Source organism: Microchirus variegatus (assembly GCF_963457635.1).
Source record: "Microchirus variegatus genome assembly, chromosome: 4".
Taxonomy (NCBI): Eukaryota; Metazoa; Chordata; class Actinopteri; order Pleuronectiformes; family Soleidae; genus Microchirus; species Microchirus variegatus.
The window spans coordinates 20,302,340-20,321,915 of NC_139805.1; the positions used below are offsets into that span (position 1 = coordinate 20,302,340).

The 19,576-nt window shown below is 32.4% G+C and overlaps 1 protein-coding gene across 1 annotated transcript in view; it reads right to left on the reverse strand.

The window, feature by feature from the left end:
- Positions 1-3,915: 3,915 nt before the first annotated feature.
- unc13a (unc-13 homolog A (C. elegans)) overlaps positions 3,916-19,576 on the reverse strand; it is a gene marked incomplete at both ends in the record, with an annotated part of 92,553 nt that continues 76,892 nt past the window's right edge. Inside the window, 3 exons of the mRNA XM_083888544.1 lie at positions 3,916-4,204; positions 4,334-4,493; positions 4,957-5,049. Coding sequence (XP_083744670.1) covers positions 3,916-4,204; positions 4,334-4,493; positions 4,957-5,049 — 542 coding nt within the window. The remainder of the gene's footprint in view (positions 4,205-4,333; positions 4,494-4,956; positions 5,050-19,576) is intronic.

A 19,576-nucleotide genomic window follows, 5' to 3' on the forward strand; every position in this document is an offset into this window, starting at 1 on the left:
AAGGATTACGTTTTACAAACATATTTGTATTTTTTTTTTTTTTTTTTTACTGGAAGCAGAAACACAACGGGACCACAGTCCCAATCAGTCAGTCAATCAACCCCCAATAAGAACAACCATAATAATAATAATAAAAAAAAATTAGAAACATCTTGTGTATAAAAAATTCTCATGCGAGTACTTTGTACCACTGCACATCATCATCATCATCATCATCATCATCAGTAATACATATTTATATATTCACAACCATTTGAAAAATAGAAAACAAGGAAGAAAATACCAAAATAAAGGACAACAATTGGCAGTTAACATCAAATAATGCGTGCTCGCACTATATATATATATATATATATATATATATATATATATATACGTGCATATATATATATATATATGTATTTATATATGTATATATATATATATATATATATATATATATATGTATAGTGTGTTTTTTATTTTATTTTCTTTGTTTTTGACTTGTTCTTATCATGCACCATGTCTGGAAGTCACAGGACGGGCATTACTGTGCATTTGTCAGTGTGTGGACAGCAGGACACGACAGGACAGATCATGCATGTCTGTCTCTTTTTGTCTGTGCTTTTTTTTTTTGTGCTTTTACACCCCCCCCACCCCTCATGTCCTCCACTTCCTTCTGTGCACAGTCCTGTTTCACTTGTGATTAGTCCCGAATAAGCACAAACCGAGTTCCTCGAGTAAAGTATCATTGTCGACAGCAATAAATAATAATCTTTCCCCGTGGCATTTTCCAGCTATGTGACAGTTGTTTACCTGTTGTGTAATAGAAAGAGCAGATGTGTAAAACACCTGGAATTGTATTTACTAACAAGTAAAACACACACACACACACTGCCCAATCAATCAGAGCACAATTCAATTCTACAACAGAGCAGCAACCTTCACATAGTCTGGTGTGTTTGGTTGTTACGTCCCAAATATAATAAACATAAACACCATCCACAATCTCTCTCTCTGTGTTCCTAATCTGAGTCTCTAATCAGCTCCACGACACCTGTAATGTTTGGCCCGTTACCATAGAGACAGCATTTACAACATATCAGACAAAACGAGCTTGCGCTGATATAATTAGAACAATAATCCACAATGTAAACATTACAAGACTGCGTCATAAATATGACTCATCTACATAGATTTCTTTTTTTTTTTTAGATAGATTAAATGCATAGTGTTCAGTTCTTATACCTTGTTCAAAAGCAGAGGGAGTTTTAAATTATTCAGTGGTGATCGAGTGCTTTGGGCAGGAGACGCCATAATAATAATAATAATAATAATAATAATAATAATAAAAACATTAAAGAAAAACACCCTGTCATTGATTCATTATTATCTAAAAGACCCTGATCATCACCAACATCATCATTTCCTATATTGGATGCATTTTTTGACGACAAGTACATTTTTGTTCCTTCAGTGACGTGCTCGACAGTCAAGTGGCCATTTCAGTACATTTAGTGTCATTTCAGACACAATCAGTGAAGGGCACAGTCACTGTGTTACTGTGGTGTTTACTGTGGTGTTTGCAGTGCATTTTCACATCACTGTGTCTCTGTCAGTGATTTAGCCTAAAGCTGGAGGAATTATTTTTAGTGTCAGTGCCAGACCTGGGTGTGGTCTGGATCTACAGCCCTTGAGTCGAGGCCTGATTTCTCTCCACCTGTAGCTGGATCATTAGGGAGTGGTGGTGAGTTCTGGTAGATAATCAGCAATTTGTGCTCTCTGTGGGGTGGAGCCGGTGTGACTTTCTAACTCCCAGGATGTTGGTTTTGCAAAAACAGTCCCTGTGTCAGCTCCTTTTACGTGCAGTTTTCTTTATACAGTAATAAAAAAAATGTTTTTCTTCATCTGCCTCTCACGCTCAGTATAGAGCTGTCGAGCATAGACTGTATATACAAATGAATGTAATACTTCATTTACAAGAGAAAAACCCTGCTGTGAAGCCTTGAGATTTCAGGTTTGAGGAGTGCCATTGGCAGCTTTTAACTACACTGTAAAAAGAAAAAGGTGAGAAAACTCAACATTTTAAGGCAACTAACTGCAATCAATTTTTGAGTGTAGCCCAACTAAAGATCTTGAGTTTTTAAAACGTTCCATCAACTAATATTATTTTGTTAGACAAACGTGTAAGTTAGATTTGTGCCAACTCAAAATTCTGTCTTGTTCAGATAATTAAAAAATTCAATTAAAAAATTCAATTTTGAATTTTAAGTTGGCACAACTCTAACTTACAGGTTACAAAATAATATTAGTTGATGGAACTTTTTAACAACCTGAGATCTTTTGTTGGGCTGTAAAGTCAAAAATTGATTGCAGTAAATTGCCTTAAAATGTTGAGTTTTCTCAACTTTTTCTTTTTTACAGTGCAGAAATTCAAACGCTACCTGAAAGCAGGTACCTCATGGACGATACAGCTGTCAATCACACTGCTGTCCACTCATATGTGCTGTCATTTTTTGACTTTTTGGTCAAATTTTGTTAACATTTCATTTTTTTTAACTTTTTGGTCAAATTTTGGACAATTTCTTGGTCAAATTTTGGAGACATTTAAAAAAAAAAATTTGGAATTTTTTTTGTTTTTACTTTTTTTGGTCAAATTTTTGACACTTTTTTCTAAAAACTTTATTTGGTCAAATTTTGGATGACATGCTACAGTATGACTTTTTGTTACCTGAAAGCAGGCACCTCATGGACGATACCAGCTGTCAATCACACTGGTGTCCACTCATATGTGCCGTCTATTTTCTTCTAAATGACGACATCATGTTCTATCTTCTTCATGGGCTTCAGTGGGAAGACTTTTACTTCCACTTTTATATACATATATATATATATATATATATATATATATATATATATATATATATATATATATATATAATCTATGCTGTCGAGCCAAGGAATGTTTACAGTAACGTGAAAACACTCGGAAACTAAACGCATGTCTGACGCTCTTTGTTTGTGATGGCTTAGTGAATGCAATTGCAGGTAACAGGCAACACAGGTGGCTACATGAGGTCAACATTAGTACAAACACAGTCGCTTACACACACGCACACACACACACACACACACACACACACACACACACACACACACACACACACACACACACACACACACACATTCTCATCTCTCAGTACAGTCGCCGTGTGGGAGATGGACAAACAGTACGAGGGTAAACGAGACAGAAGGCATTGAGGGTGGTGTCAGGCAGTGCGCTCTGTTACAGGGTCGATGGGAAGAAAGACGGACACGGACGATACCACGCGTCCACAGAATAACCCCCGTATAACCACGTGCTGTACAGTACATCCCTCATATATTAGACTACATCGTATTTTTATATATATATATATATATATATATATATATATATATATATATATATATATAATTTGGAAGAAAAAATATTAAAATTACTTTAAATAAAAAGTGCGTTGTTCCCAATAGGTGGTCCCCACCCTGATATGGTGAATGTTTGAGGCCGTGCAGTTATTGTTGTTAATGTTAATGGGTCTGTTGGTCCTGTTGTGCTTACGTCTGTCTTTTGGCACTTAGGGGAGGGAGGAGAGGAAGTGGAAGGGTGGGTGTGGCATTAATTGCCTCTATAGATAGAGAAAAGTATATATATATATATATTATTAAAGAGTATGTTCTTCATAATCTGTAACAATAAAGACACTGGTGTTTGTTTTTGTTTGATAAAAAATGAAAGTGATGCTTTGCTGAGCACTATGTCTCTCTTCTGTATTGTACTGTGACTGTGCTTCTACAACACTGTATCACGAGGGCAGTGACTAGCAGAGGCTCAGGAGACCTCCAGGGCAGTAGGTTGGCGACATCTGATTTTGTTTTGCAAGTCTGCTTTGCCGCTTAGCTGCGGCCCTCCTCGGCAGAGCGCTGGTCGGACTTGAGCTTGACAAACTCCTTGGCCACGTCGTCGTTGTTGCGCTGCGAGAGGATGCGCAGGACGGTGAGGCCCGTCTCGTCCATGTGGATGCGCTTGCCCAGCGGCAGCCAGCAGGCGGCGCTGCCTTTGGAGGCCACGTCTTTGAGCTGCAGCACGGCCATGCCCACGGTGCGGTCCTCTCGGGCGAAGCAGTAGTCCTTCACACACACCTGCAGCTCGTAGCACTCGGGGCCCACCTCGTTGCTCAGGGTGCTGCAGCAGAGGAACGGACGTTGAGGTTTGAGAGACGCGTGACAAGAAATTCACAAACATCAACTCACACCAGTAGCCTATGTCTACAACTTCAAAATGAAACATCAATCTTCATCATCAACGACTCACAAAGTAAAGGTTTCGTTGTATTTAGGCGCCCAGCTGTTGTTCTTTGACTTGGTGGCGTACTTCCTCTTTTTATCGCTGAGGTGAGGGCCGATGATATAGACCTCCACAAAGGGCCGGAAAATCCCCTGCGTCTGCCACCTCAGGTCATTGGCAGCCACGACTGAGAACACGGGAGGTGAAGAGGATGGATTCATGTGGAGATGAGGCGTGAAAATGAGGTGAAGGAAGGAGAGAGGATGTGAGTGAGTGAACAGGAAATACAGAGAAACAATGCAACTTGGCTCGCTCACTCATATTATTCAGTTTCAAGGTCGACGTGGGATTTGATTCTGGGTTACTCCTAACCCTTGGCATCAATAATAATGATAACAATAGGATTTCATGACTTATTAATGGACAGGCTTTTGCTTTTAGCGCTATAAATAAACTGAAATAAAGTCATGTTAGATTCAGTTTCACCAGTACTATATAACTTGCTTATATCATATATGTATATATATATATACATGTGTCAAATTAATGTAATTAATCCTTGATGAGTAATTGGTTTGTTAAATTACAATTTATGGTATCAATGATAAAACCTTCACCCTGATCCACTTCAATGTGAAATATGTGTTTACCTTTCACTGTGACCTTGTGCTCCCCAGTGTTAGGGTGGGTAAAAATCTCCACATGGATGGAAACCTCTCCCACAGCGTCGTCCACCCCAGAGCCTGACAGGACAGACAGACGGAACAGCGCGGGGGGGTAAACACACAAACATCAACTTTGCACCAACACAAGCCACTCTGCCCTCATATAAAACACGAGCCAATAATGATCACATTTTAGACTTGAAAACTGAAATGGATTCAGCTATAGCCTTGTAGATTTCACACAGGCAAAGTGTTTCTTTCAGGCTAAAATCTCTTCGTGCATATGTTGTGGTCTAAAAGTGGACAGTCAGACAAAGCTGCTATGAGTGGGCATAGATGCACTTCACGAGTGTAAAACTGATGAAAGATATGAAGATGAAGATAAGGGTTTTGCATTCACCCGCATTATCTCCATCCAAAGAGCATCCTACACTGTGATCGGCCACTGACTGAGAAGCCGTTTGAAATGATTCAGCAATTCAGAGTTTACAATTTAGATCCAAATTCAGGAACATGAGCCCACTCATAGACGCGTGGTGTCTGTCTGGATGCAGAGTGGTTAGTAAGAGGCAGAGAAGAAGACAGGAGAGGAGCTGGGAGATTGATAGTGTGGTTCCCTCTGACAGAGATCCGGTCAGGACATGCTCAGATGGACACACCCATTCCTTGGTAAAGACTTTTACCCAAGCATGGTAAGAGGAGGGATGAGAAAGGAGAAGGAACGTACAGGAGAGAGGAAAAGTTCAACCTCTCACATCTGTTAGTGAAGCATGGACCTTTTAACCCCCATCTCACAAAGTACTGCAGAAAGAGGCACATGTCATATTTTGGATAACTGACAAGAAGATGCACTCCTAAACGTTCAAGGCTGGAGAATTGCGATTTGACCTGTGTCATGATGAGGTTTTGCATCTGGAAATTCACATCACATCACATGCACCCAGGCACCTATAGTGAATGATACCAGCTGTCAATCAAAGTGGTTTATAAACAACTTTCCTCTAAATGGGAACATAGTGTACAAAAACGATATCATGAGACAATCACCTCCTCAGGAAATGTTTTGATGTAGACTCATCTTCTCATAGAAGGATTTGACTTTTTGTCAAATTTGGGACAACATTCTATAATATGACATTTTTGTCTAAATTTGGACGACACACTATACTATGCCTTTTTTTTTCAAATTATGGATGACATACTATACTATGACGTTTTTGAACAATTTTGACAATTTTTGGACGACATAATATACTATGACGTTTTCAACCATTTTCGGCGTTTTTCACCAATTTTGACAATTTTTGGACGGCATACCATACTATGACATTGTGGTCGACGACATACTATACTATGACGTTTTGTCAAATTTGGGACGACATACTTTTACTATGACTTTTTTGTCAAATTTGGGACGACATACTTTTACTATGACTTTTTTGTCAAATTTGGGACGACATACTATACTATGACATTTTTGTCAACTTTTAGACGACATACTATACTATGACTTTTTTGTCAAATTTGGGACGACATACTTTTACTATGACTTTTTTGTCAAATTTGGGACGACATACTTTTACTATGACTTTTTTGTCAAATTTGGGACGACATACTATACTATGACATTTTTGTCAACTTTTAGACGACATACTATACTATGACATTTTTGTCAAATTTTGGACGACATACTATACTATGACTTTTTTGTCAACTTTTAGACGACATACTATACTATGACTTTTTTGTCAAATTTTGGACGACATACTATACTATGACATTTTTGTCAAATTTTGGACGACATACTATACTATGACTTTTTTGTCAACTTTTAGACGACATACTATACTATGACTTTTTTGTCAACTTTTAGACGACATACTATACTATGACTTTTTTGTCAAATTTGGGACGACATACTATACTATGACATTTTTGTCAACTTTTAGACGACATACTATACTATGACTTTTTTGTCAAATTTTGGACGACATACTATACTATGACATTTTTGTCAAATTTTGGACGACATACTATACTATGACTTTTTTGTCAACTTTTAGACGACATACTATACTATGACTTTTTTGTCAACTTTTAGACGACATACTATACTATGACTTTTTTGTCAAATTTGGGACGACATACTATACTATGACATTTTTGTCAACTTTTAGACGACATACTATACTGTGACTTTTTTGTCAAATTTTGGACGACATACTATACTATGACTTTTTTGTCAAATTTTGGACGACATACTATACTATGACTTTTTTGTCAACTTTTAGACGACATACTATACTATGACTTTTTTGTCAAATTTTGGACGACATACTATACTATGACTTTATTGTCAGATTTTGGACGACATACTATACTATGACTTTTTTGTCAACTTTTAGACGACATACTATACTATGACTTTTTTGTCAAATTTTGGACGACATACTTTTACTATGACTTTTTTGTCAAATTTGGGACGACATACTATACTATGACATTTTTGTCAACTTTTAGACGACATACTATACTATGACTTTTTTGTCAAATTTTGGACGACATACTATACTATGACTTTTTTGTCAAATTTTGGACGACATACTATACTATGACTTTTTTGTCAAATTTTGGACGACATACTTTTACTATGACTTTTTTGTCCAATTTGGGACGACATACTATACTATGACATTTTTGTCAACTTTTAGACGACAAACTATACTATGACTTTTTTGTCAAATTTTGGACGACATACTAAAGTATGATATTTTTGTCACATTTTGGACGACATACTTATACTGTGACTTTTTTGTCAAATTTTGGACGACATACTATACTATGACTTTTTTGTAAAATTTTGTACGACATTCTTTTGTATGACTTTCTTGTCAAATATTGGACGACATACTATACTATGACATTTTTGTCAACTTTTAGACGACATACTATACTATGACTTTTTTGTAAAATTTTAGATGACATACTATACTAGGACTTTTTTGTCAAATTTTAGACGACATACTATACTATGACCTATTTGTCAAATTTGGGACGACATACTATACTATGACCTATTTGTCAAATTTTGGACGACATACTATACTATGACATTTTTGTCAAATTTTGGACGACATACTATACTATGACTTTTTTGTCAAATTTTAGACGACATACTATACTATGACTTTTTTGTCAAATTTTGGACGACATACTAAAGTATGATATTTTTGTCACATTTTGGACGACATACTTATACTGTGACTTTTTTGTCAAATTTGGGACGACATACTATACTATGACTTTTTTGTCAAATTTTGGACGACATACTATACTATGACTTTTTTGTCAAATTTTAGACGACATACTATACTATGACTTTTTTGTAAAATTTAGGACGACATACTAAAGTATGATATTTTTGTCACATTCTGGACGACATACTTATACTGTGACTTTTTTGTCAAATTTGGGACAACATACTATACTATGACCTTTTTGTCAAATTTTGGACGACATACTAAAGTATGATATTTTTGTCACATTTTGGACGACATACTTATACTGTGACTTTTTTGTCAAATTTTGGAAGACATACTATACTATGACCCTTTTGTCAAATTTTAGACATCATACTATACTATGACTTTTTTGTCAGATTTTAGACGACATACTATACTATGACATTTTTGTCAAATTTTGGACGACATACTATACTATGACTTTTTTGTCAAATTTTAGACGACATACTATACTATGACTTTTTTGTAAAATTTAGGACGACATACTAAAGTATGATATTTTTGTCACATTCTGGACGACATACTTATACTGTGACTTTTTTGTCAAATTTGGGACAACATACTATACTATGACCTTTTTGTCAAATTTTGGACGACATACTATACTATGACTTTTTTGTCAAATTTTGGACGACATTCTTTTGTATGACTTTCTTGTCAAATTTTGGACGACATACTATACTATGACTTTTTTGTAGAATTTTAGACGACATACTATACTAGGACTTTTTTGTCAAATTTTGGACGACATATTATACTATGACTTTTTTGTCATATTTTGGACGACATACTATACGATGACTTTTTTGTCAACTTTTAGACGACATACTATACTATGACTTTTTTGTCAAATTTTGGACGACATACTATACTATGACTTTTTTGTCAAATTTTGGACGACATACTATACTATGACTTTTTTGTCAAATTTTTGACGACATACTATACTATGACTTTTTGTCAAATTTTAGACGACATACTATACTATGACTTTTTTGTCAAATTTTGGACGACATACTAAAGTATGATATTTTTGTCACATTTTGGACGACATACTTATACTGTGACTTTTTTGTCAAATTTTGGAAGACATACTATACTATGACCCTTTTGTCAAATTTTAGACATCATACTATACTATGACTTTTTTGTCAGATTTTAGACGACATACTATACTATGACATTTTTGTCAACTTTTAGACGACATACTATACTATGACTTTTTTGTCAAATTTTAGACGACATACTAAAGTATGACTGTTTTGTCAAATTTTGGACGACATACTATACTATGACTTTTTTGTCAAATTTTGAACGACATACTATACTATGACTCTTTTGTCAAATTTGGGACGCCATACTATACGATGACTTTTTTGTCAAATTTTGGACGACATACTTATACTATGACTTTTTGTCAAATTTTGGACGACATACTGTACTATGACATTTTTGTCAACTTTTAGACGACATACTATACTATGACTTTTTTGTCAAATTTTAGACGACATACTATACTATGACATTTTTTTCAACTTTTAGACGACATACTATACTATGACCTTTTTGTCAAATTTTAGACGACATACTATACTATGACTTTTTTGTCAAATTTTGGACGACATACTTTTACTATGACTTTTTTGTCAAATTTAGGACGACATACTATACTATGACTTTTTTGTCAAATTTGGGACAACATACTATACTATGACTTTTTTGTCAAATTTGGGACAACATACTATACTATGACATTTTTGTCAACTTTTAGACGACATACTATACTATGACTTTTTTGTAGAATTTTAGAAGACATACTATACTAGGACTTTTTTGTCAACTTTTAGACGACATACTATACTATGACCTATTTGTCAAATTTTGGACGACATACTATACTATGACTTTTTTTGTCAAATTTGGGACAACATACTATACTATGACCTTTTTGTCAAGTTTTGGACGACATACTATACTATGACATTTTTGTCAAATTTTGGACGACATACTTATACTATGACTTTTTGTCAAATTTTGGACGACATACTATACTATGACATTTTTGTCAACTTTTAGACGACATACTATACTATGACTTTTTTGTCAAATTTTGGACGACATACTATACTATGACTTTTTTGTCAAATTTTGGACAACATACTATACTATGACTTTTTTGTCAAATTTTGGACGACATACTATACTATGACTTTTTTGTCAACTTTTAGACGACATACTATACTATGACTTTTTTGTCAAATTTTGGACGACATACTTTACTATGACTTTTTTTGTCAAATTTGGGACAACATACTATACTATGACATTTTTGTCAACTTTTAGACGACATACTATACTATGACTTTTTTGTCAACTTTTAGACGACATACTATACTATGACCTATTTGTCAAATTTTGGACGACATACTATACTATGACTTTTTTGTCAAATTTGGGACGACATACTATACTATGACATTTTTGTCAACTTTTAGACAACATACTATACTATGACATTTTTGTCAACTTTTAGACGACATACTATACTATGACTTTTTTGTCAACTTTTAGACGACATACTATACTATGACTTTTTTGTCAAATTTTGGACGACATACTATACTATGACTTTTTTGTCAACTTTTAGACGACATACTATACTATGACTTTTTTGTCAAATTTTGGACGACATACTATACTATGACTTTTTTGTCAAATTTTAGACGACATACTTTACTATGACTTTTTTGTCAAATTTGGGACGACATACTTTTACTATGACTTTTTTGTCAAATTTGGGACGACATACTATACTATGACATTTTTGTCAACTTTTAGACGACATACTATACTATGACTTTTTTGTCAAATTTGGGACGACATACTTTTACTATGACTTTTTTGTCAAATTTGGGACGACATACTTTTACTATGACTTTTTTGTCAAATTTGGGACGACATACTATACTATGACATTTTTGTCAACTTTTAGACGACATACTATACTATGACATTTTTGTCAAATTTTGGACGACATACTATACTATGACTTTTTTGTCAACTTTTAGACGACATACTATACTATGACTTTTTTGTCAAATTTTGGACGACATACTATACTATGACATTTTTGTCAAATTTTGGACGACATACTATACTATGACTTTTTTGTCAACTTTTAGACGACATACTATACTATGACTTTTTTGTCAACTTTTAGACGACATACTATACTATGACTTTTTTGTCAAATTTGGGACGACATACTATACTATGACATTTTTGTCAACTTTTAGACGACATACTATACTATGACTTTTTTGTCAAATTTTGGACGACATACTATACTATGACATTTTTGTCAAATTTTGGACGACATACTATACTATGACTTTTTTGTCAACTTTTAGACGACATACTATACTATGACTTTTTTGTCAACTTTTAGACGACATACTATACTATGACTTTTTTTGTCAAATTTGGGACGACATACTATACTATGACATTTTTGTCAACTTTTAGACGACATACTATACTATGACTTTTTTGTCAAATTTTGGACGACATACTATACTATGACTTTTTTGTCAAATTTTGGACGACATACTATACTATGACTTTTTTGTCAACTTTTAGACGACATACTATACTATGACTTTTTTGTCAAATTTTGGACGACATACTATACTATGACTTTATTGTCAGATTTTGGACGACATACTATACTATGACTTTTTTGTCAACTTTTAGACGACATACTATACTATGACTTTTTTGTCAAATTTTGGACGACATACTATACTATGACTTTTTTGTCAAATTTTGGACGACATACTATACTATGACTTTTTTGTCAAATTTTGGACGACATACTTTTACTATGACTTTTTTGTCCAATTTGGGACGACATACTATACTATGACATTTTTGTCAACTTTTAGACGACAAACTATACTATGACTTTTTTGTCAAATTTTGGACGACATACTAAAGTATGATATTTTTGTCACATTTTGGACGACATACTTATACTGTGACTTTTTTGTCAAATTTTGGACGACATACTATACTATGACTTTTTTGTAAAATTTTGTACGACATTCTTTTGTATGACTTTCTTGTCAAATATTGGACGACATACTATACTATGACATTTTTGTCAACTTTTAGACGACATACTATACTATGACTTTTTTGTAAAATTTTAGATGACATACTATACTAGGACTTTTTTGTCAAATTTTAGACGACATACTATACTATGACCTATTTGTCAAATTTGGGACGACATACTATACTATGACCTATTTGTCAAATTTTGGACGACATACTATACTATGACATTTTTGTCAAATTTTGGACGACATACTATACTATGACTTTTTTGTCAAATTTTAGACGACATACTATACTATGACTTTTTTGTCAAATTTTGGACGACATACTAAAGTATGATATTTTTGTCACATTTTGGACGACATACTTATACTGTGACTTTTTTGTCAAATTTGGGACGACATACTATACTATGACTTTTTTGTCAAATTTTGGACGACATACTATACTATGACTTTTTTGTCAAATTTTAGACGACATACTATACTATGACTTTTTTGTAAAATTTAGGACGACATACTAAAGTATGATATTTTTGTCACATTCTGGACGACATACTTATACTGTGACTTTTTTGTCAAATTTGGGACAACATACTATACTATGACCTTTTTGTCAAATTTTGGACGACATACTAAAGTATGATATTTTTGTCACATTTTGGACGACATACTTATACTGTGACTTTTTTGTCAAATTTTGGAAGACATACTATACTATGACCCTTTTGTCAAATTTTAGACATCATACTATACTATGACTTTTTTGTCAGATTTTAGACGACATACTATACTATGACATTTTTGTCAAATTTTGGACGACATACTATACTATGACTTTTTTGTCAAATTTTAGACGACATACTATACTATGACTTTTTTGTAAAATTTAGGACGACATACTAAAGTATGATATTTTTGTCACATTCTGGACGACATACTTATACTGTGACTTTTTTGTCAAATTTGGGACAACATACTATACTATGACCTTTTTGTCAAATTTTGGACGACATACTATACTATGACTTTTTTGTCAAATTTTGGACGACATTCTTTTGTATGACTTTCTTGTCAAATTTTGGACGACATACTATACTATGACTTTTTTGTAGAATTTTAGACGACATACTATACTAGGACTTTTTTGTCAAATTTTGGACGACATATTATACTATGACTTTTTTGTCATATTTTGGACGACATACTATACGATGACTTTTTTGTCAACTTTTAGACGACATACTATACTATGACTTTTTTGTCAAATTTTGGACGACATACTATACTATGACTTTTTTGTCAAATTTTGGACGACATACTATACTATGACTTTTTTGTCAAATTTTTGACGACATACTATACTATGACTTTTTGTCAAATTTTAGACGACATACTATACTATGACTTTTTTGTCAAATTTTGGACGACATACTAAAGTATGATATTTTTGTCACATTTTGGACGACATACTTATACTGTGACTTTTTTGTCAAATTTTGGAAGACATACTATACTATGACCCTTTTGTCAAATTTTAGACATCATACTATACTATGACTTTTTTGTCAGATTTTAGACGACATACTATACTATGACATTTTTGTCAACTTTTAGACGACATACTATACTATGACTTTTTTGTCAAATTTTAGACGACATACTAAAGTATGACTGTTTTGTCAAATTTTGGACGACATACTATACTATGACTTTTTTGTCAAATTTTGAACGACATACTATACTATGACTCTTTTGTCAAATTTGGGACGCCATACTATACGATGACTTTTTTGTCAAATTTTGGACGACATACTTATACTATGACTTTTTGTCAAATTTTGGACGACATACTGTACTATGACATTTTTGTCAACTTTTAGACGACATACTATACTATGACTTTTTTGTCAAATTTTAGACGACATACTATACTATGACATTTTTTTCAACTTTTAGACGACATACTATACTATGACCTTTTTGTCAAATTTTAGACGACATACTATACTATGACTTTTTTGTCAAATTTTGGACGACATACTTTTACTATGACTTTTTTGTCAAATTTTGGACGACATACTATACTATGACTTTTTTGTCAAATTTTAGACGACATACTATACTATGACTTTTTTGTAAAATTTAGGACGACATACTAAAGTATGATATTTTTGTCACATTCTGGACGACATACTTATACTGTGACTTTTTTGTCAAATTTGGGACAACATACTATACTATGACCTTTTTGTCAAATTTTGGACGACATACTATACTATGACTTTTTTGTCAAATTTTGGACGACATTCTTTTGTATGACTTTCTTGTCAAATTTTGGACGACATACTATACTATGACTTTTTTGTAGAATTTTAGACGACATACTATACTAGGACTTTTTTGTCAAATTTTGGACGACATATTATACTATGACTTTTTTGTCATATTTTGGACGACATACTATACGATGACTTTTTTGTCAACTTTTAGACGACATACTATACTATGACTTTTTTGTCAAATTTTGGACGACATACTATACTATGACTTTTTTGTCAAATTTTGGACGACATACTATACTATGACTTTTTTGTCAAATTTTTGACGACATACTATACTATGACTTTTTGTCAAATTTTAGACGACATACTATACTATGACTTTTTTGTCAAATTTTGGACGACATACTAAAGTATGATATTTTTGTCACATTTTGGACGACATACTTATACTGTGACTTTTTTGTCAAATTTTGGAAGACATACTATACTATGACCCTTTTGTCAAATTTTAGACATCATACTATACTATGACTTTTTTGTCAGATTTTAGACGACATACTATACTATGACATTTTTGTCAACTTTTAGACGACATACTATACTATGACTTTTTTGTCAAATTTTAGACGACATACTAAAGTATGACTGTTTTGTCAAATTTTGGACGACATACTATACTATGACTTTTTTGTCAAATTTTGAACGACATACTATACTATGACTCTTTTGTCAAATTTGGGACGCCATACTATACGATGACTTTTTTGTCAAATTTTGGACGACATACTTATACTATGACTTTTTGTCAAATTTTGGACGACATACTGTACTATGACATTTTTGTCAACTTTTAGACGACATACTATACTATGACTTTTTTGTCAAATTTTAGACGACATACTATACTATGACATTTTTTTCAACTTTTAGACGACATACTATACTATGACCTTTTTGTCAAATTTTAGACGACATACTATACTATGACTTTTTTGTCAAATTTTGGACGACATACTTTTACTATGACTTTTTTGTCAAATTTAGGACGACATACTATACTATGACTTTTTTGTCAAATTTGGGACAACATACTATACTATGACTTTTTTGTCAAATTTGGGACAACATACTATACTATGACATTTTTGTCAACTTTTAGACGACATACTATACTATGACTTTTTTGTAGAATTTTAGAAGACATACTATACTAGGACTTTTTTGTCAACTTTTAGACGACATACTATACTATGACCTATTTGTCAAATTTTGGACGACATACTATACTATGACTTTTTTTGTCAAATTTGGGACAACATACTATACTATGACCTTTTTGTCAAGTTTTGGACGACATACTATACTATGACATTTTTGTCAAATTTTGGACGACATACTTATACTATGACTTTTTGTCAAATTTTGGACGACATACTATACTATGACATTTTTGTCAACTTTTAGACGACATACTATACTATGACTTTTTTGTCAAATTTTGGACGACATACTATACTATGACTTTTTTGTCAAATTTTGGACAACATACTATACTATGACTTTTTTGTCAAATTTTGGACGACATACTATACTATGACTTTTTTGTCAACTTTTAGACGACATACTATACTATGACTTTTTTGTCAAATTTTGGACGACATACTTTACTATGACTTTTTTTGTCAAATTTGGGACAACATACTATACTATGACATTTTTGTCAACTTTTAGACGACATACTATACTATGACTTTTTTGTCAACTTTTAGACGACATACTATACTATGACCTATTTGTCAAATTTTGGACGACATACTATACTATGACTTTTTTGTCAAATTTGGGACGACATACTATACTATGACATTTTTGTCAACTTTTAGACAACATACTATACTATGACATTTTTGTCAACTTTTAGACGACATACTATACTATGACTTTTTTGTCAACTTTTAGACGACATACTATACTATGACTTTTTTGTCAAATTTTGGACGACATACTATACTATGACTTTTTTGTCAACTTTTAGACGACATACTATACTATGACTTTTTTGTCAAATTTTGGACGACATACTATACTATGACTTTTTTGTCAAATTTTAGACGACATACTTTACTATGACTTTTTTGTCAAATTTGGGACGACATACTTTTACTATGACTTTTTTGTCAAATTTGGGACGACATACTATACTATGACATTTTTGTCAACTTTTAGACGACATACTATACTATGACTTTTTTGTCAAATTTGGGACGACATACTTTTACTATGACTTTTTTGTCAAATTTGGGACGACATACTTTTACTATGACTTTTTTGTCAAATTTGGGACGACATACTATACTATGACATTTTTGTCAACTTTTAGACGACATACTATACTATGACATTTTTGTCAAATTTTGGACGACATACTATACTATGACTTTTTTGTCAACTTTTAGACGACATACTATACTATGACTTTTTTGTCAAATTTTGGACGACATACTATACTATGACATTTTTGTCAAATTTTGGACGACATACTATACTATGACTTTTTTGTCAACTTTTAGACGACATACTATACTATGACTTTTTTGTCAACTTTTAGACGACATACTATACTATGACTTTTTTGTCAAATTTGGGACGACATACTATACTATGACATTTTTGTCAACTTTTAGACGACATACTATACTATGACTTTTTTGTCAAATTTTGGACGACATACTATACTATGACATTTTTGTCAAATTTTGGACGACATACTATACTATGACTTTTTTGTCAACTTTTAGACGACATACTATACTATGACTTTTTTGTCAACTTTTAGACGACATACTATACTATGACTTTTTTTGTCAAATTTGGGACGACATACTATACTATGACATTTTTGTCAACTTTTAGACGACATACTATACTATGACTTTTTTGTCAAATTTTGGACGACATACTATACTATGACTTTTTTGTCAAATTTTGGACGACATACTATACTATGACTTTTTTGTCAACTTTTAGACGACATACTATACTATGACTTTTTTGTCAAATTTTGGACGACATACTATACTATGACTTTATTGTCAGATTTTGGACGACATACTATACTATGACTTTTTTGTCAACTTTTAGACGACATACTATACTATGACTTTTTTGTCAAATTTTGGACGACATACTTTTACTATGACTTTTTTGTCAAATTTGGGACGACATACTATACTATGACATTTTTGTCAACTTTTAGACGACATACTATACTATGACTTTTTTGTCAAATTTTGGACGACATACTATACTATGACTTTTTTGTCAAATTTTGGACGACATACTATACTATGACTTTTTTGTCAAATTTTGGACGACATACTTTTACTATGACTTTTTTGTCAAATTTGGGACGACATACTATACTATGACATTTTTGTCAACTTTTAGACGACATACTATACTATGACTTTTTTGTCAAATTTTGGACGACATACTAAAGTATGATATTTTTGTCACATTTTGGACGACATACTTATACTGTGACTTTTTTGTCAAATTTTGGACGACATACTATACTATGACTTTTTTGTAAAATTTTGTACGACATTCTTTTGTATGACTTTCTTGTCAAATATTGGACGACATACTATACTATGACATTTTTGTCAACTTTTAGACGACATACTATACTATGACTTTTTTGTAAAATTTTAGATGACATACTATACTAGGACTTTTTTGTCAAATTTTAGACGACATACTATACTATGACCTATTTGTCAAATTTGGGACGACATACTATACTATGACCTATTTGTCAAATTTTGGACGACATACTATACTATGACATTTTTGTCAAATTTTGGACGACATACTATACTATGACTTTTTTGTCAAATTTTAGACGACATACTATACTATGACTTTTTTGTCAAATTTTGGACGACATACTAAAGTATGATATTTTTGTCACATTTTGGACGACATACTTATACTGTGACTTTTTTGTCAAATTTGGGACGACATACTATACTATGACTTTTTTGTCAAATTTTGGACGACATACTATACTATGACTTTTTTGTCAAATTTTAGACGACATACTATACTATGACTTTTTTGTAAAATTTAGGACGACATACTAAAGTATGATATTTTTGTCACATTCTGGACGACATACTTATACTGTGACTTTTTTGTCAAATTTGGGACAACATACTATACTATGACCTTTTTGTCAAATTTTGGACGACATACTAAAGTATGATATTTTTGTCACATTTTGGACGACATACTTATACTGTGACTTTTTTGTCAAATTTTGGAAGACATACTATACTATGACCCTTTTGTCAAATTTTAGACATCATACTATACTATGACTTTTTTGTCAGATTTTAGACGACATACTATACTATGACATTTTTGTCAAATTTTGGACGACATACTATACTATGACTTTTTTGTCAAATTTTAGACGACATACTATACTATGACTTTTTTGTAAAATTTAGGACGACATACTAAAGTATGATATTTTTGTCACATTCTGGACGACATACTTATACTGTGACTTTTTTGTCAAATTTGGGACAACATACTATACTATGACCTTTTTGTCAAATTTTGGACGACATACTATACTATGACTTTTTTGTCAAATTTTGGACGACATTCTTTTGTATGACTTTCTTGTCAAATTTTGGACGACATACTATACTATGACTTTTTTGTAGAATTTTAGACGACATACTATACTAGGACTTTTTTGTCAAATTTTGGACGACATATTATACTATGACTTTTTTGTCATATTTTGGACGACATACTATACGATGACTTTTTTGTCAACTTTTAGACGACATACTATACTATGACTTTTTTGTCAAATTTTGGACGA